General features: G+C 43.7%; 1 protein-coding gene across 3 annotated transcripts in view; it reads left to right on the forward strand.

Annotated features, from left to right (window-relative positions):
• kmt2cb (lysine (K)-specific methyltransferase 2Cb) overlaps positions 1-24,554 on the forward strand; it is a 67,942-nt gene that overhangs the window by 36,281 nt on the left and 7,107 nt on the right. Inside the window, exons 19-48 of one of the 3 annotated variants that reach the window (XM_086203707.1) lie at positions 72-253; positions 627-791; positions 882-988; positions 1,426-1,497; positions 1,580-1,669; positions 2,309-2,521; positions 2,875-2,997; positions 3,251-3,376; positions 3,485-3,621; positions 4,850-5,039; positions 6,478-6,570; positions 6,806-6,853; positions 9,402-9,542; positions 9,644-9,676; positions 9,909-10,058; positions 10,152-10,293; positions 10,387-10,622; positions 10,811-10,884; positions 12,977-13,174; positions 13,396-15,378; positions 16,033-16,346; positions 16,767-18,361; positions 18,460-18,571; positions 18,773-18,839; positions 18,942-19,002; positions 19,133-19,365; positions 20,577-22,208; positions 22,460-22,651; positions 24,081-24,245; positions 24,353-24,482. In XM_086203707.1, the coding sequence (XP_086059833.1) occupies positions 72-253; positions 627-791; positions 882-988; positions 1,426-1,497; positions 1,580-1,669; positions 2,309-2,521; positions 2,875-2,997; positions 3,251-3,376; positions 3,485-3,621; positions 4,850-5,039; positions 6,478-6,570; positions 6,806-6,853; positions 9,402-9,542; positions 9,644-9,676; positions 9,909-10,058; positions 10,152-10,293; positions 10,387-10,622; positions 10,811-10,884; positions 12,977-13,174; positions 13,396-15,378; positions 16,033-16,346; positions 16,767-18,361; positions 18,460-18,571; positions 18,773-18,839; positions 18,942-19,002; positions 19,133-19,365; positions 20,577-22,208; positions 22,460-22,651; positions 24,081-24,245; positions 24,353-24,482 (9,004 nt within the window). The remainder of the gene's footprint in view (positions 1-71; positions 254-626; positions 792-881; positions 989-1,425; positions 1,498-1,579; positions 1,670-2,308; positions 2,522-2,874; positions 2,998-3,250; positions 3,377-3,484; positions 3,622-4,849; positions 5,040-6,477; positions 6,571-6,805; positions 6,854-9,401; positions 9,543-9,643; positions 9,677-9,908; positions 10,059-10,151; positions 10,294-10,386; positions 10,623-10,810; positions 10,885-12,976; positions 13,175-13,395; positions 15,379-16,032; positions 16,347-16,766; positions 18,362-18,459; positions 18,572-18,772; positions 18,840-18,941; positions 19,003-19,132; positions 19,366-20,576; positions 22,209-22,459; positions 22,652-24,080; positions 24,246-24,352; positions 24,483-24,554) is intronic. The other 2 variants (XM_086203708.1, XM_086203709.1) reach the window with 2 other exon arrangements.

A 24,554-nucleotide genomic window follows, 5' to 3' on the forward strand; every position in this document is an offset into this window, starting at 1 on the left:
ACAAAGAAGTATACAGGTGCATAACAATATACCATCCCATCATATCGATCATCTTTGGTTACTGTCTCCAGATCACCAAGGTGGTGCTCAGTAAAGGCTGGCGTTGTCTTGAGTGTACGGTGTGCGAGGCCTGCGGTCAGGCCACTGATCCTGGCCGCTTGCTGCTATGTGACGATTGTGACATCAGCTATCACACCTACTGCCTGGACCCTCCTCTACAGAATGTCCCCAAGGACAGCTGGAAGTGCAAATGGTGAGTATGTTCAAGCATTTGTTCATTTTTCACCTAGCATCTAGAGGTTCTTAACATATAAACTCAGTTTATCATATAAGCATTCCAGGCCAGTTCATCACATTTCATCTTAAATCAAGTATATTACTTTAAAAAAAATCTTGGCATCTCAATGAAATAATCATTTCAATAATGATATTTGGATGTTTAAAATGTTATCATGGTTAACCGATAACATGAACTCATGACGTCTCTAAAACCAGGAAACCATGTTCTATTTCTGGTGTGTTGGAGATGTAGTGACCTGGCTTGATTTTTGCTTCACAGTTAATCGTTGTTAGCCTCTGTGAAGTAACTTGGGTAGAATGACCTCTGTCCTCCCCGCCTCCTGCAGGTGTGTGTCCTGTACCCAGTGTGGCGCCACTACTCCAGGTCTAAGGTGTGACTGGCAGAATAATTACACCCAGTGTGCCCCCTGTGCCAGCCTCGCAACATGCCCCATCTGCCTGGTCGACTATAATGAAGGCACCGTCATTGTGCAGTGCCGCCAATGTGACAGGTGTGTAGTGTTTCTATAAACTGTCAGGGCCAGAAAACTGACCTCTACTAATTTTAACATAAGCAACTTTGGCTCTTTTTCTCTCCCCAGATGGTTTCATGCGTCTTGTCAGGGTCTGCATTCTGAGGAGGAAGTGGAGAAAGCTACAGACAACTGCTTTGATTGCACAATGTGTCGAACTTTCAAGACCACTAAAGGTGTGAGGACAGTTTAATCTAGATGTGTCTTCGCCTGATTCAGATTTTCTTTCTTTCTTTCCGCTGTGGCTAATTAAGTGCGATGCATTCCTTTCCATTGTCCTCCAGGGCTGATTTTGGACTTCCAAATTTGCTATTCGACATACATGTGTTTTCGTCCCTCCACGCCAACTTTGTTCATGTGAACCATTGTGTTGTTTGTGCTGGTAAATTAGATCAGCAAGGACACAGAGACGGATCAGTCAGAGTCCAATCATGACCGATGATGCTGACGCTATCTCCCATTTTCTGTGTGTGTGTGTGTGTGTGTGTGTGTGTGTGTGTGTGTGTGTGTGTGTGTGTGTGTGTGTGTGTGGTGATTGTCGCTTACCTGTGACATCTGAGCAGCTTGTTTCTCCTATTTAGTTTTACTCTATTTTGTGTGTCCTGCACTGCAGTTGTGACCAAAACCAGAGACGCCATTGAGCCTGTAGTCATGACGCAGATTGTCACAAAAGCTAGAGAAATGGGTGAGTTCACAGTTTCCACATTGATGTACCATAAATAACAATATATAGAGTATTTTTAGTCATGGCAGTGGTGTGACTCTAGAGATGGCAAGTACAGAAATTCATGGACCCCCGAGGATGAATCCTATGGACTTCGATGAGGCTCAGACCTTTCCTCTAGCACCACCACCAGGTCAATCTCTTTCAAATATTTAATGAACTATCTCAACATCTACTCGATGGCTTGGCACTAAATTTTCAACTATGTTTCCAAATTATGGTTTCTAATAACTCTGGTGACTCTGTGACCTTTCCTCTTCTGCCACCCATGTCTTTGTGTATTATTGAACCATGTTAAAAGCTATTGGACAGTGGATACACATTCATTATGTATGAGCGTTGATCTCCCAACATCAGCCTCCGTCAAGCCAAACTTGTTTTTCTCCACGACTTAAGTTGAAGTGTAAAAACCTGCAAAATTATTTTACATTCTCATCAGCCTCAGCCGCAATTTGTGTTTAGTTCTAGAATTTTACAGGTTCCTATAAATATTCATTTTTAAATTAATGTGAATGTACGGTTTAGGATGGTGTTTAAAAACGTATTTTCACTTTCCCTTTTCCTGTGATAAGGAACCTCTACTCATTTTTTTAACCTGCATCTGCATGGATAATTCCCTCCACCTCTATTTTTCCTTTCAAACTATTCCCATGAGAGTGTTCTCTCTGAACCTGTCCACAGACCACAGACTTTATCTTTCATTCTCCTCTCTATGAAATACAGTTATATAGTTACAGTTATATAATTATGATATTTCTTTTGGTCTTTCTAGATCTGTCGAGGACCTACACCCAGGATGGTGTGTGTTTGACGGAGTCGGGGCTTTGCCAGCTCCAGAGCCTGTCTGCTACAGCGTCACGGCGCAGGAAACCCAAACCTAAGCTGAAGCTGAAGATCATCAACCAGAACAGCGTGGCAGTACTTCAAGCCCCTGTAGACCCCCTCTCAGAACACTCCAGGGATGAGGACATTGAGGACAACAGAGGTACTTGTTTGCTCACACAACATTCCTTTTTATCCAAGACTTGTTATAAAGACCTTCACTTATTTTTTTGCAACATTACATAGCCTCACTTAACACTTACTTGAAACTGTCGCAGCGTAATCATATAAAGTACAAATCTACTTTCTTCACATGAGAGATGAAGGGGGGGGGGGGGAGTCACACTGGAAATAATGGCTGAATGAAATGGAACTTGATTTCAATCAGGCTAATGTCCTTCCACTGAGTGGGGTTCAGATAGAATTGACCCTGGCGCTGTGTTAAAGGAGGAGGGCCTGGCTGGGGTGTTCTCTGCCGCAGGGCTGTCACTCATCATCAATGCTCTCTCTCTCTAGCAGAGACAGAGCTCCTAGATTGTGAGGGGAAGTCTGACTCGAGCCTGGAGCGAGAGCCAGCAGAAGATGACTCCAAGGGGGCCGATGGCGGCAAGAAGAGGAAGAGGAAACCGTACCGGCCGGGTAGGGCACCTGATTGAAGGAGACAGCTCCTCTGAGGCGTAAAATGGTGCAGTACATGGCTGACTTTGTAGCTGTAGCGTCTAGTACTGCCATCTCAAGGCCTCTGATGTACAGAGGTCCCGTCTAGTGTTTCTGAGCCTTCATCTGAAATGCAGTGTGCAACTGATGGAACACTCAAAACTAAGCATACAGAATTCTCTTTATGTACATGTCTTGATTTGTTGAAATTAAATTAATGACCTCTGCTTTCAAGGCATCGGTGGGTTCATGGTGCGCCAGAGAAGCCGTCCAGGCCAGGGTCCGGGCAAGGCCAAACGCTCCCTGTGCAGAAAGGATTCCTCTGGCTCTGTGTCAGAGAATCACATCGGAAAAGAAGAAGGTGCACCTCAAAGATAAAGACTCATCTATGTTATAGTCGATGCTGTTCTTTTTACTTTATAGTAACAATTTTGATAAGAATACTTCATGACATAATATGTTATTTTAGGTGCAGGGTGGACGGAGGCCCTGCCTGACACACCTGTGGATGAGACCCCTCCGGGACCAGAGGTTCCAGAAAAAATCAAGAAACGCTACCGAAAGAAGAAAACCAAACTAGAGGAGGCCTTTCCCACCTACCTGCAGGTCTGTTACCTTCGAAAAATTACATCCCAGTGCGTGCATTAAAAAAGGATTTAATGAGAGTCCCATTTATGTTTGTTAGTCTGTATATGTTTGCTCCATCAATTTTTTTCCCACATCAGTATTAATTTTGCCGACATTGATGCCACAATTTAAACGTTAATTTATTCTATTTCAAATCAAATCTAACTTTTATTTGTTTAGCGCTTATCTATAGAAATGCAACACAAAATGCTTCTCAAATTAAAAACATACAACAATAAAAATGAGACGCGAAACACCTCAAATATTGAAACCCGCCCTTCCCACCCACACATATCTACACACACACACAAACACACAGTGGTTTTAATGCAGTGGGGGGTTTTTTTGTTTTACCAAGGCTGGCTGCTGTGGTATTTTACTTGAAATTATCATCCCCTAATTGCCATATTCACTTTTCAAAAAGTTGTATGCAGCTTCACATTCGCATTCACAAATTTTCCGATGGTGTTGTGCCATATCTTCACAAAATGAATTTTATCTTATCTCTCCAATGGGAGGCTTGGTAATACCCAGTACATTTGCCTTGGAACCACTTACAGAACCTTGGTGCATTGTGCCCGTTCTGCAAGCTTTTTGGAAAGGGCGAAGAGCCTAAAGGAAGTCGGATCATACTCTTTAAATGGCCCCTGTCTGGGTTGTGAATTGATGTACAAAAGCTTAAATGGAGATGACTTGGAGGCTCTTGGTCTCATACCAGCATCTCAGTGTCACCTTGTGTTGGCTAAAACATAGATCTGGGATGTGCATTAAGCCACAGGCAGCTGTCAGTGCAGCTCTCTATCCCTCGACAGTAGTGTTGGGGCTGGGGGAAGTGGGGGGGTTGTTCAGTCTAATCTAAAGGTCCAACACAGAAGCACATTTCATTAATTATTGAACCAGCAACACGTTGGGCTTTTAATGTTTGTGTGCTGCACAGAGCTGCAGTTGTCTGTCTTTTAGGATGGTAGATGACATTGTGAGTATAAGTGGTTTGTGGCGAGTAGGTGCTGACAGTCAGTGATGAGATGACCTTTGGTTTCAGAGCTCCTGTTTCATTTCAATCAGTTCTCATGAGCCCCGAACACTCGTCTAAATAATTTCTACTTGAAAGGTGTATTTCCCACGAAGGATGTCATGAAAGATAAGCTGTTATTGAAGAGAAACTTCAGCATGAGAAGTGACATGTGCTTTGTATCACCATGTTCAGGAGGCCTTCTTCGGTAAGGACCTACTGGACAAGAGCAAGCAAAGCAGGCAGCAGGGAGTGGAGTCAGGCTTACTGGAAGAAGGGCAAAGCCAACTTGAGAGGAAGCACCCCACCTCCAGCTTCCTGGACCCGTCATCAGACCCTCTGCTCAGTTCTTCAATCTCCCACCCTACTAGACCAGTAGCAGCACGTATGTATACTACAACATAAGTGGTCCGAAACAAGTGAAGTAATGATGTCACTGACAAAATCTTAGATCTAACCCAATTCATGTGAAAATCCTAAGAGAAGCCAACGACATCAGGGAATTGCCGCAAAAGCCTCATACTGAACTATCTTGGTTTCATTTTCACTTTGGTGGCTGTGGCTCATTGCTCAGTGCATGTCTCTGCCTCTGCTAGTGTCTTCACTGACTTGAGAGCATTAATTAATTTCACTGGAGGTCCACTGAACACATCAGTCGTTAATCTCCGGGCATCAAAATTCACACTTAATTCTGAGACTCCAGGTCCATCGACATGACTGCTAAACCAGAGTATTCAAAGTTGTGAATGAACAAAAGTTTTCCATCCTTTCTGCAAGCTCTGCCTTGTCTGCTCATGCACTCAGTTTCTCTTTCTGTCTGAATATTTTACTTTTTTTAACAAAAAAATATGACACTTATTCAACCAGAAAACAAATAACAGAATGGTGATCATATAGACTAAGACTATAACAGTTACGTGTACTGGTACCAGAAATAGTTTGTTTGGTCTGTTGGTTCAGCACACACATGAACTTCTTTACTGAATAAGCGGGCCGTTGTTCTAGTCGCTGCACATATGGAACATTTGTATGTGCAGGAGTTCATTCAAAATTCCAATTTTCCCCTAAGAAACTTCCGCAGAAGGCTGGATGATATTTCCTCAGCCCCTCCACTAAACATCTACAACAGGAGATGAACCAGATGCTGTCTTGGAACATTATCTTTGTTAACTTCAATAACGATGCATAAAGACAGGCGGATTGGACAAAAAGCTACATGCTGGCATTGTTCAATTGTGATTGATTATGACATTGGTTATGTGGTGAACATCACTGGAACAATGAACGAACAGTGGAGTGCCCCAGCTCCTTTTGACATTTAAACAGCCTCTTGCTAACAATTCACACAGGGCCAAAGCAGTAATGAACGTCACAAGTTGTTTACAGCAGCAGCTATGCCACCATATTCTGTTGTTGATAATGCAGCTTTAAACACATGTTGGCAATAATCAAGCTCCGTTCCAAAGTTCTGGTATTCACATCCAGCGAATTGTCTCCATACTCCACCTCAGTGGAGATTTGTTTTAACAGATTTTTTTGATATGAGGCAATACTAATTTTGATTTTGATGATATATGAATATTGTTTTTGGATTAGTTGGTTACAGCAGTTAAATGCATTGCTGCCTCTCATTGGTTTAGTTACTGGTCAGCCTGGTGGAGACAGAAACCATAGAGGTGAGCTGTCTGTAGCGTTTATTTCACCTACTCCCAGTTCCAGCTCCCACTGTCGTTTCCATTCAACGTCACCTTCAATTATGATTTGTGACTCTTTGGTTTTCTTTTCCTTTTTTTTTCCTTTTCTTTCTTTTTTCCCATTTACAGAGACGTGTGAGGAACCATTAGTTGATCTATCTGATGTTCTGAACACTGATGCAGACATCTTGGGAATGCTCGGAAAGCCAAGCGGTGACTCTGGTGCGTCTTTTATTACACAGGCAGTCAAAGCGCAAGAATTTCTAACAGTCACTTAGATTATTTCTCCCCAGTTCAGAAACCTTCTCAGATAGAAAATGATTTTTCTTTTATTTTCACCACTTAATTGCCATATTCTTTGATTTTATCTTTTGTTTGTTTGCATTGTCCTGAATGTATTGTTTGTTCTGTCTTCACTATTTTTTCACTCATTTTATCTGGTTTTGGGTTCTTGTAGGTCTTGATTTTTGCCCCTTCCAGGTTGACAACTCACCTCCTCCTTTTGGTAAGGGTGCTATGGCCTACTAAACCCCTCGCTTTAATGCATTCTTCCTTTCTTGCAGTGTGTGTTTATTGAGTGTGCATGAATAGAAGCTGCTTCATACTTAGCTTTTCTCAACCATTTTAGATTGTTCTAACACTCATAAATTTCCCAGCGCTTAACCAAACTCATTTGTCTCTCAAATGTGTATGGTGTGTCAATCTTTGTTTGTGAGTCAACTAAACCTTTTTACTCTGGTGATGTGTTTTAAAGAAATAAGTTGACAGTTGGAGATAACCTTGAAGCAAATCAACGAGGCCATCCTGGCATTCAGCATGTGTTAGCACTTCAGAACCTAAAATGTTCTGTTGAAGTAGCCTTGGCAAACGTCCTTTCAGAACCTGAAGGCAGCGAAGGTCTTCTTTTCTCAATCCTGTGGCTGCATGTAAGACTGACTGAAATTACATGAAGTCAGTATCTTACTTTATTAATTATAATTTAAATAAATGTTACAAACAATATTTCTGAATACACAAGATTCCCCCGGCTCTCTTATTATTTAGCATACCCAACCGAGGCAAAGCTTTGGCCCCTGACACTTCCGTGTTTTGTAATTAAAGATGCGCACCCTCCCACCCCTGCTCACGTGAGTGCATGGCTAATGCAGCACTGTGATGCAAGTATCAGTTTCCTGCATTAACTAGGTGGTGCTTGAGAGCTTTCTATACATTATGTTGTACATCAGATGAAGAAAACAGTGTCATTTTGATGCACATCAGAGTTTTTTTGTTTGTTTTTTACAGCAGGCTTACTTCCTGTGACCACTAGGTGGTGCTATGTCTGTGGCTTAAATACAGCTTATAGCTATCTTTAGGATTCTCATTAAACATGTAAATTTGGGAAAGCTCTAACAATTGGAGTCCTGTTCTATGTCAGTATATCCCTATTGGTCATGTTGCCATGGTAATATCGCTCAGCAAAAATTCAGAGTAACCTATCAACAAGTTCATAAGGCATTTCTGACCAAATTTAAGATGATTCTTAAAAGGCTCATAAATCACAGATGTGAACATCATCTGTTCTTTAATTCCACCAGCCTGATCTTTCAGAGCGCACTCACCATTGATCGTTGCCCGTATTGTGCTGAAGCAGAATTGTCCCCCCTCTCCACTACCTTGCTGGCCTGAACTCACATTGCTTTGACCCTGAGCACGCTAGTGACATCACTGAGCCATATGAGCCTGATATTTGGTCAGAAATCCTGTGGATCTGATGTTATATTTCATTTCATAGAAATGGGACATGACAATCTACTCCCATGTCAGGCTCTGAATGCTACACATTGTAACATACACTGTAACAAGAGAAGTCACAAGTTTGCACCTCTCTTGTAGTAGCTTTGGGATGTGACATAACATACAGCGAGCAAGCGGCAGGCATAATAAACAGCATATATAATCTCATGGTCTCGTCACACTCAACATTGCTTGTTGTATATCTGGATTCTTTTTTTTTTCTCAATGTGCGGTAGGTGCTGCCTCACTGTATGTGCGGCTGCTTACCATGCTCATGCAAGTGTATCATGTTGAAGCCAGCCTCTACCAGTCATGCTAGGGCCATCAGAGCATACTGTGCCTGCGCGTAGTACGTAGCGCTCACACTTGACAAAGAAAACAGACTTGCTTGGGCATGTTACAGATTGCATATTGTAAGTAGGCCCTTGGAGTACAGTGACATTGTTTTAAAAAACACTGACTAACTAACCTAGATCGGCTCATCTGGCCCCCCAGCATCTCTGCAGCACACTGTCCTTATAACATGCAGCACTGAAGTTGTGCTGGTCTGCTATTTGCCTGCTGTATTCTCTCTTGGTATTCTTGGTTGCTCAAGCCAAAGTGTGCCCATACAACCAACAAACTTTTTTCCTGTACCAGCTTGCCCTTGTCTACACCCACTCCCAGCTGCATTTCATGACTGGACACATGGTTTATTATGTGTTTGTGTCAAATAAATGATGGAGAAATGGAAACATCATACTAGAATACCAGCAGATGTTTACAGTTACATTCATGTTTTTAATTGTAGCAAATTTGAGAAATTCCAGACACAGTGTGTGTTTCATCTTTTAGAAATGCTCTAATTCCAATTATTTGGGCCTATCCCATCTTGACACATTTGACCTACTCTGGTTCTACTACTCAGAGAACCAGAACTAATCAAGTAACTCCAAAGATTTCTTGGGGACTGGGTTGCATGTTTTAACTAGATTTGATACAGATTTAGTAGGGGAGAACTAAATGATTGACAAGCCAGAGCAGTATTTTATTGCACAAACCTTCAGGTATTCGTGCTTCTTTTCTGAGAAATGGCATGACCTTTCTTTGTCACACTTCCCAAAAACCTAAGACACTACTAACATATACTGTTGAGTTTTGATTGCATTCCACAGGCTCTTAAGTCAATATACATGCTCTTGCTTCAAGTCTACATATATGATCGCTTTCTTGGTAAAGTATTTTGTTGGGTACTTTGTTTGTTTTTAAGTTTTGTTTATCCATGTGTGTTTACCCAGCTGGTCTGGACATTGGACCCCTGGCAGACAGTTCCACAGTGGTGCCCCAGTCTCAGGCTGGCCGGAGGGTATCTCGAACCCTCCCAGAAGAACCCCTGGATGGTATCCTCAGCCCAGAGCTGGACAAGATGGTCACTGATGGTCAGTGTGGGGGACTCAACATCCTGCATTATCCTAAGGATTCTTCACTAAGCTGTTCATAGAACAAAATTAATCTTTATCTTGTTCTTTCCTTGTTTCAGAATCAATTCTCAGCAAACTTTACAAAATTCCAGGTTTGCAATTTTATACTGTTTTAAAGATGTTCCCATTTTGAAATGGTCGTTTTTTGTGTACATTTAACCAATAACCTCATACCTAAAGTGTTATTTTAAAAAAAAAACATTTCACAAACTTTTATTTATGACATATGGACAATTGGCAAATGTCATCTGAAATTGAAGTTCATTCGTGTAACTCTTCAGTATACATGCGCCCTTAATATCATGCTGTTACACTGTGTTATAGAGCTTGAGGGCAAGGATGTAGAGGATCTCTTCACTGCAGTTCTGAGCCCCAGCACAAGCCAACCACCTCCACCACCACAGGTGCCTCACCCCCAGGGGCCAGGGCCCCTCCCTGCCACTCCTGGCACTAGTGTTCCTCATCCCAATGCAGGTACATCTTCCTCTTTTCAAGGCTGCTGTTAGTATTTGATTCAGACTTTGGGAAACATCCATGCATCTCATACTTTATTTTAACTTTGTGCAGGGAATCCCATGTTCCCAAGGATGCCAATGATCAATGGAATGATGGGACCAAACCACCGCTTCCCTTCAAATCCAGGAACAGCGTCCTGCATCCCAGAAAATTTTTCTCCCCTTAACCGTATGCCTTTCACTGACAATCCAAGGTAATATACTGCTGCCTTCTCATTGTGTATTCTATAGTCCAGTACAGGGTTGTAAAGAACATATCATAAGCTTTTTTGCATTTGTCATTACAGGGATAGGAATTTTAATCAGATGCCTAGAGAGGCGGTGGGTCCATGGCCCCCTCCTGCCCATGGCCCTGGCCCGACACCCCCTGGATCTCTGCCAGAGGGGGAAACTGAAGCCATGTCAAATGCCCAAAGGAGTACACTCAAGTGGGAGAAGGAGGAAACTCTTGGAGAGTTAGCCACTGTAGCGCCCGTCCTATATACTAACGTCAATTTCCCTAACCTCAAAGAAGAATACCCAGGTTAGCATATGCTTTCGTCTTAAAACATTATTTCCTTTTGACAACCTATTTATTGTCCATGATTCTTTATTGCTGTTAATTTTGTGTATCCTATTAAATTGCACCAACGACACTGTCCAAGTCACACAAACAATGCTTGATATGTTTTTTTAAGACTGTTTGTATAACTCCTTTCATTTACTCGACAGATTGGTCTACCAGAGTAAAGCAAATTGCAAAACTTTGGAGGAAAGCTAGTTCACAAGACAGGGCCCCATATGTGGTAAGATCCCCTATGCTGTTGAATTTGTCCATTTCTTTAAATATCTCAAAAATCCCAACTCTTTGCACAATGCCAAATGTCGAACTGTCATACTGACATATTAGTATGCAAAAGGCACACTCCTATATCACATCTGGCCTCCTGCCTCTTGCCAATGCAATTTGAAATCTGGCCATTCACAGATGAACTAATTATCACTGGGAGCCCTGCTCAGTGTTAGAACTCACTATGGTTTCAGTAATTAAGTTCACTGGAAGTAATTTTATCAGACAGAGCCAGGTTCAAATAAGTAGTCTTGATTTGAAAGGGTGTCCAGAATTAGGGACTATTTAGGCTTCTTTGCCATTGGTTACATGAAGCAGTGATACCCTACAAACATGTAGTTCTCTTTCATAGCATGGACTTCACCAAAACATCCCAGTAATTAACATTGCTCTGACAGCAGTTGGGAAGGAACTGTTTCTCAGTCTGTTTGTCCTAGTTTTAATGGCCCTGTACCGTCTGTACCGCCTGACGGCAGTGGCTCAAACAGTGAATGTCTGGATGGAAAGAGTCCTTCAGAATGGTGTTGGCTCTCCTGAGGCAGTAAGAGCCGTCGGCCGTGGACTTGAAGTTGCTGCTGGCATGGATGGGTGTACAGTCTTGATGTGTAGAGGGTGAAGAGCAGGGGGCTCAGGACGCAGCCTTGAGGGGAGCCAGTGCTGAGTGTGAGAGCTGTGGAGGTGTAGGGGCCAGTCCTGTCCTTCTGTGCGCAGTCTGATAGGAAGTCCTTGATCCAGCGACATGGGAAGTGAGGAAGCCCGGGGTTCAGCAGTTTCCTCATGAGAATGTGGGGAAGGATGGTGTTGAAAGATGAACTGCAGTTCACAAAGAGAAGGCGGGCATAGTTTCCCGGTTTCTCCAGGTGAGTCAGCGCTGTGTGAAGTGCTGCGTTCACGGCATACTCTGTCGACCTGTTTGCCTTGTAGGCAAATTGGTATGGGTCCGAGCTGGGGGTTATAAAGGTTGTGATGTGACTCCTGACCAGTTTTTCGAAGCACTTCATCACCGCTGGTGTGAGTGCAACAGGCCACTTGTCATTTAGGCTGGTTGTGGGGGGGGTTTCTTGGGTAGGGGGACTACAGTGTAGGTCTTCAGGCAGGATGGGACTTAAGACTGAGTCAGGGACAGGTTGAAGATTTTGGTGAAAATCCCTGCAAGTTGGTCTGCGCAGTCTTTCAACATCTGTCCAGAGACGCCATCAGGGCCCATTGCTTTGCACCAGAGGGGGGTGTATGCAAGGATAAGTCGTAGAGAGATGTGGTCTGTATTTTTAGCTGTGATCAGTATTTAATCTTAAACAAAATGATCCAGTTGCACCTAGTTTCTCTATTAAATTTCTTTTCTCAAATTGGTTTTGGTGGTCAAATCTTACTAAATTTGGGTGTAACTGACAGCCTGTGATTTGTGTGGGAAACCTTCATCATGACACCAGACATCAGGTGTGGTGGCTCCACAACTCGATTCTCTGCTTGGGGTGATTCATGCAGTGCTCTTAAGGCAACAGATTTGTGGATGGTGATTGGCTAAATGTATGTTGTCATGTGATTACCTCGTGTAAGATATAGTCTGTAATTCTTGTGCTGCTGCCCTGGGCGAGGTTTCTGCCAAGAGGAACAGGAAGCTTATTTCACCCCAAACATCATGATTTATGTTATATAGATATGATTTATACAGAGAGGTCAGTGCCCGAGAGCCCTCTATTGGCCAGCTTTTACTGCTGTGTTGTGTTGTCTATTTGGTATATCAGTACTGAAATTCCAATGTCTCATAATTCTTATTAAACATGTAGTTTCGGTCGTTTACCTTGCTGTTAGTGGGCTGGACATGTAAAGACGGATGGAAACCAACTTGCCTGGCAGTATTAAAAACTGTTCATAATGGGATACAAAAATAAATGCTATGAAAGAGAATTCAATGGTACATATCATTTTTGGAATAGTAATTCTAACAGAGAATCAAGTATCCCAGTTTTATGTGTAATGTTGTCTATATTAAGTGTGAATGTATCTGATCAGTTTTGTCTTAAAATCCTTATTGATTTGCTCTTCAGCAAAAGGCAAGAGATAACCGAGCAGCCCTGCGCATCAACAAAGTCCAGATGTCGAATGAGACTGTGAAGAGGCACCATCCACAGCAACAGCCCCCTGAGGTGTTTGATCCCAACATACCACTAGACACAGAACTGCTGTTTAAAGACCCTTTGAAACCAAAAGAGTCAGAGCATGAACAAGAGTGGAAGTTTAGACAGGTAAGAGTGTATGCAATGAAGTCAGCGAATGCAGCGGCAGGTCTACTTTATATTAAGACAGCTAAGAGGTGGTTTAGTAAAAGCTCCCTAAACAACTGCACTATCCTCCACATTAACCCGATGACATTGGTGGTTAGTAGATCCAGTTTATTTTTGGCATGAGATTGATATTTCATCCCTTTTGATGTCTAATTCAACTTTTTACTGTGTCCTTCCAACAGCAAATGAGGCAGAAAAGCAAACAGCAAGCCAAAATTGAAGCCACTCAGAAATTGGAACAAGTTAAGAATGAGCAGCTCCAGCAACAACAGCAGCAGCAGCAGCAACAGACCAACAGCCAGGCCGAGGGAGATGGCAACAACAGTGGGAACCAGAGCCCCGCCTCCCAGCCTAGCAATGGCAGTACATCCCCGATGCAGCAACTAAATTCTAAAGAAAGCTTTGCCAGGCCGCACTTACCAGGGACACCCACGTCAGGTTCTTCCGAGGATGTGTTCTTACGACCCCCTCCGCCTCCTCCATCTGGGCCATCCTCGCAGCCTCAGTCCCCACAGGTGTTCTCACCAGGCTCCTCAGGTTCCAGACCTTCTTCTCCATGGGACCCATATGCCAAGATGGTTGGCACACCAAGACCACCAACCCTTGGGCCAAATGCATGTCGCAGAATGTCTGTGGAATCTGGGAAATCTCCCACCTCCTTGATGGAACAGCAAGACAGAGGGAGACCCTCTCCCGCTCATGAAACCTTTGGCTCCCCAACATCCATGAGCAACGATCCTTATGCCAAGCCTCCTGACACCCCAAGGCCATCTGGGGAAACAGACCCTTTCCTGAAGCCCATGGGTCCACCAAGGGCAAGTCAGGCTGCTCAGGGAAGACCCCCAATGGGTTCTCCAGGCAGAGATCCATACTCCAGGCCCATGATTAGAAATGAGGCTTATCAGCGTATGGCTCAGAACAGGATGATCTTGTCTGACCCTTACTCAAGGCCTTTGCTTACACCAATCCCTGGAAGTAATGAGTCTGGCTCAGTCCCTCTGTTCAAAACACCCATGCCCCCTCCTCAGGCTCAGGATCCTTTCAACCGACCAGGCCAACATCCTTCAGACAGGTTCTCTCAGAATCAGCAGACTGACCCCTATGCGCAGCCCCCGCATACTCCCAGACCATCCGGGAATGACAACTTCACCAGTCCTCCCAGAATGGGCCAGCATCACCCTCAGGTACACTCATTTGCTCAGCCAGGACCAATGACTCAGTCTAGAAATCCTTATGCTCATGCTCCCTCCACTCCAAGGCCTGACCACTTCACTTATGACCCCTTTGCTCAGCCTTCTGGTCCCAACAAGCCAGCAACTGACCCATTCTCCCAGTCACCAGTAAATCCTCGATCCATCAGTGAACCTGGTCCTCAGGCTCGCCCATTTTTTGAGCCCTATGCCCGACCTCCTGGCACCCCACGTCCACATGACAACTATAGTCAACCATCAAACACCCCAAGCCCATCCTCCGATCCTTACTCACAGGCCCCTGCTACTCCTCACCCTGGCGGTATGAACCAATTCTCTCATCAGTCACACCCTGGCCAGAGGATGTCACCCTCCCACTCTGTGGACCCTTATTCCCAGCCCCCAGGTACTCCACGACCCCCAGAGAGGTTTTCAAAGTCACCAGGTAGCCAGAGGGGCCCAGTTGAGCCTTTTACTAGTACACCTGGGTCATCTAGGCCCGGAAGTAATGACATGTTTTCCCAGCCTGGGGTCCCTAGAACAATGATGAATGATCTTTACAGCCAGCCTCCAGGGACCCCACGTCCTGGTCCTGATGGGCTCAGTAGACAGGGCCTAAGGCCAGGACCAATGGGAAGCCAGGACCCCTTCACTTCACCCCAAGGCAGACTTAACGAGCCCTTTCCTCATCCAGGCTCGCAAACGCCAAAACACCCAAGTGTGCCAGAAGACGGATTTACAAGATCACCTTCCAGAAGACCCAGTCAGACCCCCAGCCATGACCCATTTGAACAAGCCCCAATGACCCCTCGTCCACAGCCAGAGAAAATGGAGATTAAAGATCAGTCAAGTGTGGGTAATAATGAAATTACACCTCAAGATCCAAGCCAACTTTCTCACAACCCATCAATGTCTGGTGTATCCTCTGAGGTTCAGGGTGTTGGTGTTGCTGAAAATGATGAAAGACTCAGACAGGTACATGAGCACTGTTGCTTGTATTTAATTCTAATCTAATAATTCCCATCATACTTTGTGTATTTTATTTGCTTTGTTTATGTTCATTAAGTTTTTTTTTTTTTTTACTTTTTTTTTATTCTGATCAACCTAGTTTGTAGTTTCTGCCAGTGTTGCTCTCAAGTGTTCATCAAGCCAGTAAATGGTGTCTTCATACATGTTGGTAAAAAGCCCTACAGTGGTTAAAAACATTGCATTAAACAGTCATTTAAGTCAAACCATGCTCGGCAATCAATTGGAATAACTGAACAGAGCAATTGAAAGTTAAACCTTGCACACATACAAAAGACTGATTAGGTAATAATTTGCCCTCATTTAATTTTACATAAAATAGTCTAGATACTTGTGGACAGAAGTTCAGTTAGTTATACACCTGATATGAAAAGTGATATAGTTGGCCATCTTTTAAATGTGATGTTCTGTTACCTTCTCCACGATGTTCCGCTGCAAAGCGGAAAGTGTGCATCGCAATGAAAGATTTGCAATGCGACACATTAAATGTGAAGAAAGGAGGTCAAAATGAACTGCATCACTCCAAAATTATTGTAATTTATGGGTTGCCCGTTCACCATGTATTAAAAATACATTAAAAACTCGTGTTTTTGTGCTTTGTAGCGACAACGTATTCGAGAACTAATCCTGAAGCAGCAGCAACAGAGAAGTGCCATTCGACAGGAGAGGTGCCCCCAGGAGCCTACAGGCAACATGACTCCAGGAACACCACGACCCTGGCCGCAAGAGGACTCTGGACAACAGGGAGAAGTTTTCAACCGGCCTCCTCCACCTTATCCTGGACAAGGACCCATAAGAGGGCCAATGCGATTTCCTGGACCTTTTCCAGGGGATCAGCGTGTCCCTTTTCCTAATGAAGGACAAATACCTCGAGGCCCACATCCTGGAGATCCTAATTTGAGACATCAGGGACCAAGGTTTGCATCGTCAAATCATACATACATTACACATTTAGCTTTTGACAACTAAGAAAGCCCGTCTTTTCAATTAGGGCTGCTTGATTTCAGCTAATTCATGATGATTATTTTGATCAATATTGGAATCAGAGTTATTTGACATAATTGAGCATGGATTTTAGAACTTTGCTTTTGGTTGTTCTTCATTGATCTTGAAATCAAACTGCTTATAATTGTATTGGTTGCTGACTAAAGCCTCTCTTTGCCAGTCTGTCATAAAACAAGAGCGTAATTATAAAGAAGAATGCTAGACACTACTCGTTTTATCTCAATTATATTGTTTCATAATCACTGAAAGAATCCAAAATTGCAACTAAAAGTATAAAACTGAACAATTGCCTAGACTTGATCTAAATTTACATATGTTTTGTCTTATTTTAGGTTTTCATTTCCACCTGGCGTTCTAGGACCTCACTCAGCCCAAGAGCTATTTCCCAGAGGACAACACCCAATGCAGGATGTCCCCCCTCAAATGAGACGCTCAATGTCTGCCGAAATGCCAAAGTCAATGAGTGGTAACCCTATGGGGCTGCCCCAGCACTTTCCACCACGTGGCATGCCAGTGCAGCAGCACAACATAATGGGCCAGCCTTTCATTGAGCTGCGACACAGAGCAGCTGAAAACAGGCCACGTATGACATTTCCCCCTGGTGCTCTGCAAGGATGCAACATAGATCCTAACTTGCAAGCTCAAAGGCTACCAGGCTTTCCAGGGGCACCTGAGGCCAGGTTCACATTAAATCAGGGGCCTAGAATGATGGACCCCATTGCCAGCCAGACTGGCAATGCACAGCTTTCTGCCAGCATGGACAATCTTCATCAGCAATCCCAATTGTCAGGAAACAACACACTCAAACAATCTCCTTTAATGAGATCCATGAGCCAGCCTGCTTCAAATGAGACCCAGAACATGGCAGCATCCATGATCCTGACTGCCCCCCCTGCTGGGCAGACTGAGACTGTCTCAGTGGCCACTAGTGAAGCTACAGAAGAGAAACTAGATGCAGAGGAATCAGCTGTAAAAGATCTCGAAGATGTAGAGGTGAAAGACTTGGTGGATGCTGACTTGGAAAATCTTAATTTGGATCCTGAAGATGGAAAAGATCTTGACTTGGAGACAAATGACCTACACCTAGATGACTTCCTCACATCTGGGAAATTTGACATAATTGCTTATACAGACCCTGACTTAGATGACATCAAAAAAGATATGTTCAATGAGGAGCTGGATCTCAGTGATCCTATGGATGACAATGCTGACACTGCAGAGATGAACAAAAACCTGAGCACTAGTGGAACAGAGGCCTCATCCAGTTCAGCATCTATACTGGCAAAGGCAGATGCTTCAGGAAGCCAATCTTCAACTGAAGTCAAACTGGAACCTCCTGGGAGCCAGGACTCTACCTCTTTGGCACCTGGGCAGGAAATTAAATTAGAGGTCAAAGACTGTCAGAAACCCTCTGAGGTTGCAGATCAGCAAGCTGCTGGAAACACCTTAACCTCAAACCAGCAGGGAGCACTCCCTGACTCCACCCCTGTTCTGTCTAGTTTACTCATTAAGCAGCAGCCTGAAGAGCAGTCATTAACTCCAATGGTTGAATCTGTCAGTCAAGGCGGTAACCTCCTGCCCCAGCAGAACCAAGTCACTGACACTCAGCATACCTCTGGACTTACAATGAGTCAAACAATACCAGACACCGCTACTGCTGCAGAGGCTTCTATGCCTGACTTTGGAGCAGACCACCAGGTGGGGCTGGCTGCTGGAATGGACCAGAGCGGTTTGAGCCAGGCTCAGCAGACGGTGTTGAACCAGGCATTGGGTCAGCAAGGCCAGCAACAGCGTCCTCTTCTGCTCGAAGAACAGCCGCTCCTATTGCAGGACCTCCTTGACCAGGAGAGGCAGGAGCAGCAGCAGCAGAGACAGATGCAAGCCATGATACGACAGCGCTCCAGTGACTCCTTCTTCCCTAACATTGGTAAACTTACTAGCCCTCAAGTCCTTTGTGTAAGCGTTAGCTCGTGTTTCGGATAGATATTTTGCTATTTCTGACTTTAACATGTTTGCCGCTCTCAGATTTCGATGCCATCACTGACCCTATCATGAAAGCCAAGATGGTTGCTCTGAAAGGGATCAATAAAGTCATGGTTCAGAACAACATGGGAATGACCCCCATGGTTATGACCAGGTAAAACATTGTTTTTTGTTTAATACATGACTAATGTACAGTTGATTTTGTTCTCTCTGACGATTAGAATAGTAGATAATGACCTCTTTTTTTTCCTATAAATGTTTGATTGAATGGTACTTATGCATTGTTGTCAGTCTAAATGAACACCCCAATCTTGTTCCTCTATAACAGAAAATAACAGAAAATTTTCTCTTTCAGATTTCCTTCTGTTCCTGTAGCACCTTGTCCTGAAAGCACGCCACTTCCTGTTCAAGGTGTTGAACAGGTAATAGAACCATTAATCATCTTAGTTGACGTTTAAAAATATGTAAACTGCAATATAGAAGCTATAAATATCTAATAATACACTTGACTGTCTTGAAAACAGGATGGCAAATTGACACAAGTCACAAGACCAAATCCTCCTAACTTTGGACCTGGATTTGTCAGTAAGTTCTTTAAGAAAGTATATGCATCGTCAACATTTTGTTTGAAGGTCTGTCAAACTTGGAAACATGAAGATGTTTGCTTTTTTTATGCTGTCAAGATTGATAACAAGTGAGCCTTTTCTTCTTTCAGACAATGCTCAGAGGGCTCAGTATGAGGAGTGGCTTCAGGAGACTCAGCAACTACTTCAAATGCAGCAGAAGTTTCTGGAAGAGAAGATCGGAGCTCACAGGAAGTCAAAGAAAGCTCTGTCTGCCAAGCAGAGAACAGCTAAGAAAGCTGGGAGAGAGTTCCCTGAGGAGGATGCTGAGCAGCTCAAACATGTCACAGAGCAGCAGGGTGTAGTGCAGAAACAACTGGAGCAGGTAAATGTTCGTCCTGTCAAGCTCCTCCACAGAATTCTGTCTCACCTCTCCTCCAACAAAATGGGTGCCTGAAGCCTAATGAGCATAGTTAACTTTAACTATTGACAAATAACATGTGGACTAAATCTGGTGCACTGGACTTGTTTTCACACATGAGCGAGCGAACATCAGGCTGTGCTTTGCTGTAATAGACATAGTGTAGCACTTATGAACCTTCTTGGCTGCACGATATAAGTGTTTCATTTAAGCATTGCTTTATTTAATGTTATTTTAGCAAAAGACAAAATATATCATGTCATCAGAGACATGGTTATTATTTTCAACTGTAAGACACAGGCAGTGACAGAAGGTTAAGATGAGGAAAAGAAATAAAAGGATAGTAGGATTAAAGCATACTTAATTATGAAAATTTATTAATTATTGTCCCATAGATCAAATCCAATGTAGGTGTATGCCAGGTGGTGTAGGTCTAAAAGCGTGGTGGATGCATAGGAAGCTATTTCATGTTGGAGCAGTCTTGAAAATGGAATCAAGAACACCACATACACTGGGTGTACGTTAGAATTTCACATTCACTGTTTGAGGGAGGAAAAAAACTTTTTTTCTCACTTGGATAAACCTGTATGCTAATACTTCTCAGTTCTATTCCTTCATGCTGTTCACAGCCATGACAGCAAGTATGATATTTTCAGTTTGTCTGCTGGTCTGCACGTATGAGTATCTGTCTCGTGAACACAATATCTTAGTGTTTTGTTTAAATGTTGTTGCAAATGTTCACTCTGACTGAAGAATGAGCTGATTAGATTTTGGGCTTCAAAGGTTGAGGAAATCATTTTGGACCACACAAAACATATTTATGGCCATTAGAGAAATCACATGCTAATTATGACTACATTGCCCATGGATATCTAATCACATAAAACAATTGATTAGGCATTTTGTATCCAAAAGGTCAAAGGTTAACTTCAGTGTGACATCATAGTATTCTAAAGAAGCACTGCCCATGCCCATGTTCAGTGTCATCTCAGCAGCACCTTGAGGAGTTATGCCAAAAAAACTTTTTTTTTTTTTTTTTAATTTTGAAACACCATAAAAGTCTATACTGACAAATTAATTATAGGAGTCTGTTCAACATGGTAACTGATACCTGACTGGTCTGCTGAGACTTGACTGCTGTCAAATTTTTAACATCATATCTCATATTGTTTCAGATCCGGAAGCAGCAGAAGGAACATGCTGAACTTATAGAAGAGTACAGAGTGAAACACCAGCAAAACAATATGACTCCCATAATGCCTGGAATGCACCCAATGCCAGGTCCCACTGGTATGGTTCCCAGTGGACCACCAATGGTCCAACCTCCAATGAATCCCATGATGCAGATGCCACTTCATTCTGGTCAGCCAAATGTACCTCCACGTATGCCCAATCCACCCCCTGGCTGGCACCCTGGTGCTCCCTTACCAATGGGCGGTCCAGGAATGCCACCTATAATGCCACCCCAGGTCCCTGTGGGAAATCCAGGCCAGCCTCATCAGATGCCAATGGCTAACATTCCTCAGCACTCGCAAATGCCTGTGGAACCCCAAGCACCACCGGTTCCACCAGGTGGTGTAAAACCCATGCAGGCAGGCGGTGTGAAGTTTGATGACAACAATCCATTCAGTGAGGGCTTTCAGGAGCGGGAGAGGAGGGAGCGGCTCAGGGAGCAGCAGGAGAGACAGCGGGTGCAGCTCATGCAGGAAGTTGAACGACAGAGAGCCCTGAAACACCGTATGGAAATGGAGCAGCAAGGTATGATGGGGCCAGATGGGAACATGCCACCACTGGCTCAGATGCCATTTTTTAACTCTGACCTGCCCCATGAGTTTATGCAGCCCCAGAGGCCCCCTTTACCACAGCAGCAACCAATCGGACCAATGTTCCCCCAGCAGCAAGGCATGGGCTCATCAACTGGAGCATTCATGCAAGGTGAAAGGAGGGCCATGATGGGCAATGGGATGATACCTCCAGATATGGGGCCTGGTTTGGGACCTGATAATCTTGGCCTACAAGCACCTAACTTTCCCCAGGGTCAGCCCAGACCTCGTCAGTTCAGTGGGCCAGGAATGATGCTTCAGATGCCAGGCGAATGTCCCCCATTTGGGGGTGACTCGGCTACACCACTACCATCCAATTTTCCTGGCTCAGGTCAGTCTTTAATCCAACTCTATTCCAATATCATCCCAGATGAGAAAGGTAAAAAGAAGAGGAACCGCAAAAAGAAGAAAGATGATGATGCAGATTCTGTCAAGACACCATCAACTCCACATTCAGACCTTACAGCCCCTCTCACTCCATGCGTTTCTGACACTTCTTCAACTCCAACCAGAAACACGCATCTTTTTGGAGAGCAAGACTTATCAAGGTCACCTTTACTAGGATGTTCCACTCCAAGTCACTCAGAGCTAGAGAGACAACTTTCTGGGGGTCAGTCTGGACAACCTGGTCTCCCATCAGACACAGCGAGGGCCCAGGCCCAGGAGCACGACCGGATCCTGGACAACATCAAGCTCGAGCAGACTGATGCTAGTGAGTGTCACGGGCCAAGAGAAGCTCCCATCGGTTCCGAAATGAGCTCTGTAAAGGAGGAGGGTAATAAGGGGGGGACGTCTCCCTTCCCTGCAGGAAGTCCAAACAAGGGTGAAGCTGGCAATGAACTTCTGAAACACCTTTTGAAGAACAAGAGTTCTACTCCACCGGGATTTTCCCAACAGCGGTCAGAGGAGAGTCTGCGCTCAGAGGAGGAGGAGTCTGCGGACTGCAAGGCTCTGCTCAGGCAAAGCTCCATGGACAGCAATGGGGTTAGTCTTTGTGTTATTCACCCAGTTATGGAGCACTGAGGGGGTGGTCAGCATAGTGACTCATAGATGAACTAAGTGATTCAGATGGGCAGCCAGTTAAACCGCTATGAGTCATGACTTTCAGTTTTTGAATGAGTCATTCTTTGTGAAAACCTGTTAACTTGAAATCATTATTGTACTCAAATAATTTCAAGTATATTTATATGTAAATATGCTAAAAAAAAAATATTTTTGTTTTTCTTACTCTTCAGGCATACTCAGACAGCACCCCTGACTTTCCTGGACCTCTACTCGCTGAACAGGAGAAGAAGAAAGGAAGGAACAAAAGGACCCCGAAAGGAGGAGAGAAACCTCCTTCTCGCTACAAGAAAAGGAAGAAGGATGGAGATGAGAGGCAGCTGATGCACTCTGGCCCCGACACCGTTATGACCCAAATCAAACAGGTTAGATGGAGTTCACCATGTTACCACCTGGCCCGCACAAAATCTATATTCAGAATTTTACAGTATTAATTACTACCAGAGTAGAAAATAGTCTGCACTAGATGAATGCACAGACATTTTGAGTACCATGAGCATATTACTTTAATTACTTACTGGTTAATCTGCATGTGCGCACACGGGTATTAGTAAGTGTTATCATAGGAATGGTTATGTTGATTCATGATTGATTAAGATTTATCGTTCATTAAGCCAGCGTTTCTCAAAGTGTGTGGCGGGGCGCAAGTCACCCGACGTCCAAACATTATTTTCCCCCCTCACCTTTCGCTTTGTTTATGGTTCCGCCGCGAAAAAAATTCCAAAGTCCAAAGATTAGTCCCCCCCCTTTTCCCCCCGGTGAGGGGGGGAACTAATGTTTGGACGTCGGAATTTTTTTCGAGGCGGAACCAAAGTGCGCTTTAAACCTCTTTCATAGCAACTGTTGTCAGGTCTGTTTTTAAAATGGAGAGATTTTGGACAGGGATGAAACAATGGCCTATTTTGTCAAAAAAAATTGGCGTGGGGGGGAATGAAAATTTTTCTTCCTCCAAAGGGGCGAATGACAGAAAAAGTTTGAGAACCACTGCATTAAGCCAAACCAATCACTGGACATGTAGGGAAATAACTTCATCATGACATTTAATACATCTTGGCCAAATCTGTAAGTACAATGTGGGAGGGCTTCCTACAAAAATTAAACTAAAAGGCAGAATTACAATCAAACGTGTAACTTTGGGTGAGAAAAACTGACGTTTTGGCCGATTAACTGATGTTGCTCACAGTTTTTATTCTGCAGTGAGAGGCGTACAGGCATGATTAGGCCAGAGATTTGATTTTGCAGACTTCAGGCCTGTTTTGCCTTTAAAAGAAGATACTTTTTCAGGGCAGGAGATACAGAGCAATGTAACAATGATGTAAGCTTATAAATCAAATACATAATTAATGCTCTTAAAAAAAAAACAAAAAAAACTGCAGATTGGCTTTTATCAAATGGTGAAAGTCTATTTGATGAAATCTTTCATTGATGTTCAGTGTGATATTATTATCATGAGAGAAATCAACAATAAATCTGAATTGTTAGGGGATCCCTCCATACAGTAAATGTTTTTCCCTGACCCATTTTAGATTTTTCTTATTTTTCCTCTTCATCTTTTAAATAACCATGAACAAGTGGATGAGTACCGTCGGACATCACACATAGATTATGTAAGAATATATAATTCTCAGATTAACAGTGCTGGGGACGCTTGCTTGATCAGTTTCATATTTGTTGTACTCTCTGTTTTATGGTTATTACATGTTGTTTATGGAAATCAAAACTTCGTCTTTCAATAAGTATTCATTCTGAGAATTCATTCATTCCTAACCCAAACCCTGGTTCTGTCTCTCACAGCAACTCTCCCTGTTGCCCCTCATGGAGCCACTGATTGGAGTCAACTTTGCCCATTTTGCTCCCTACGGCAGTGGTCAGCTAAATGGAGAGAACCTCCTGTCCGGCACTTTTGGCAGCGCCTCGCTTGATGGGGTCTCTGACTATTACTCCCAACTGGCCTACAAGGTGAGTTCCGCTTAGTTAAATCAAGAGAAACAAGGTAAAGAGTGATGTGTGTTAAGGTTTCCTGCGACATGAATGCACTGACAATGAATTGGCTCTGATTCCTAAAGCAGAGTAACCTGAGCAATCCACCAACACCTCCGGCATCTCTTCCCCCCACGCCACCACCTGTGAACCGACAGAAAATGATCAATGGGTTTGCCACGACAGAAGAGTTGGCCAGCAAAGCTGCTGCCATGGGTGAGTATGCACAAGGATGTAACTTGTTATCATATTACAGAACATGCACTTTCTCCAGATAGGTTGTGCAGT

The sequence above is a fragment of the Aulostomus chinensis genome, chromosome 5 (assembly GCF_037954235.1).
Source record: "Aulostomus chinensis isolate RoL2024-O1b breed Wild chromosome 5, RoL_Achi_v1.0, whole genome shotgun sequence".
Classification (NCBI taxonomy): Eukaryota; Metazoa; Chordata; class Actinopteri; order Syngnathiformes; family Aulostomidae; genus Aulostomus; species Aulostomus chinensis.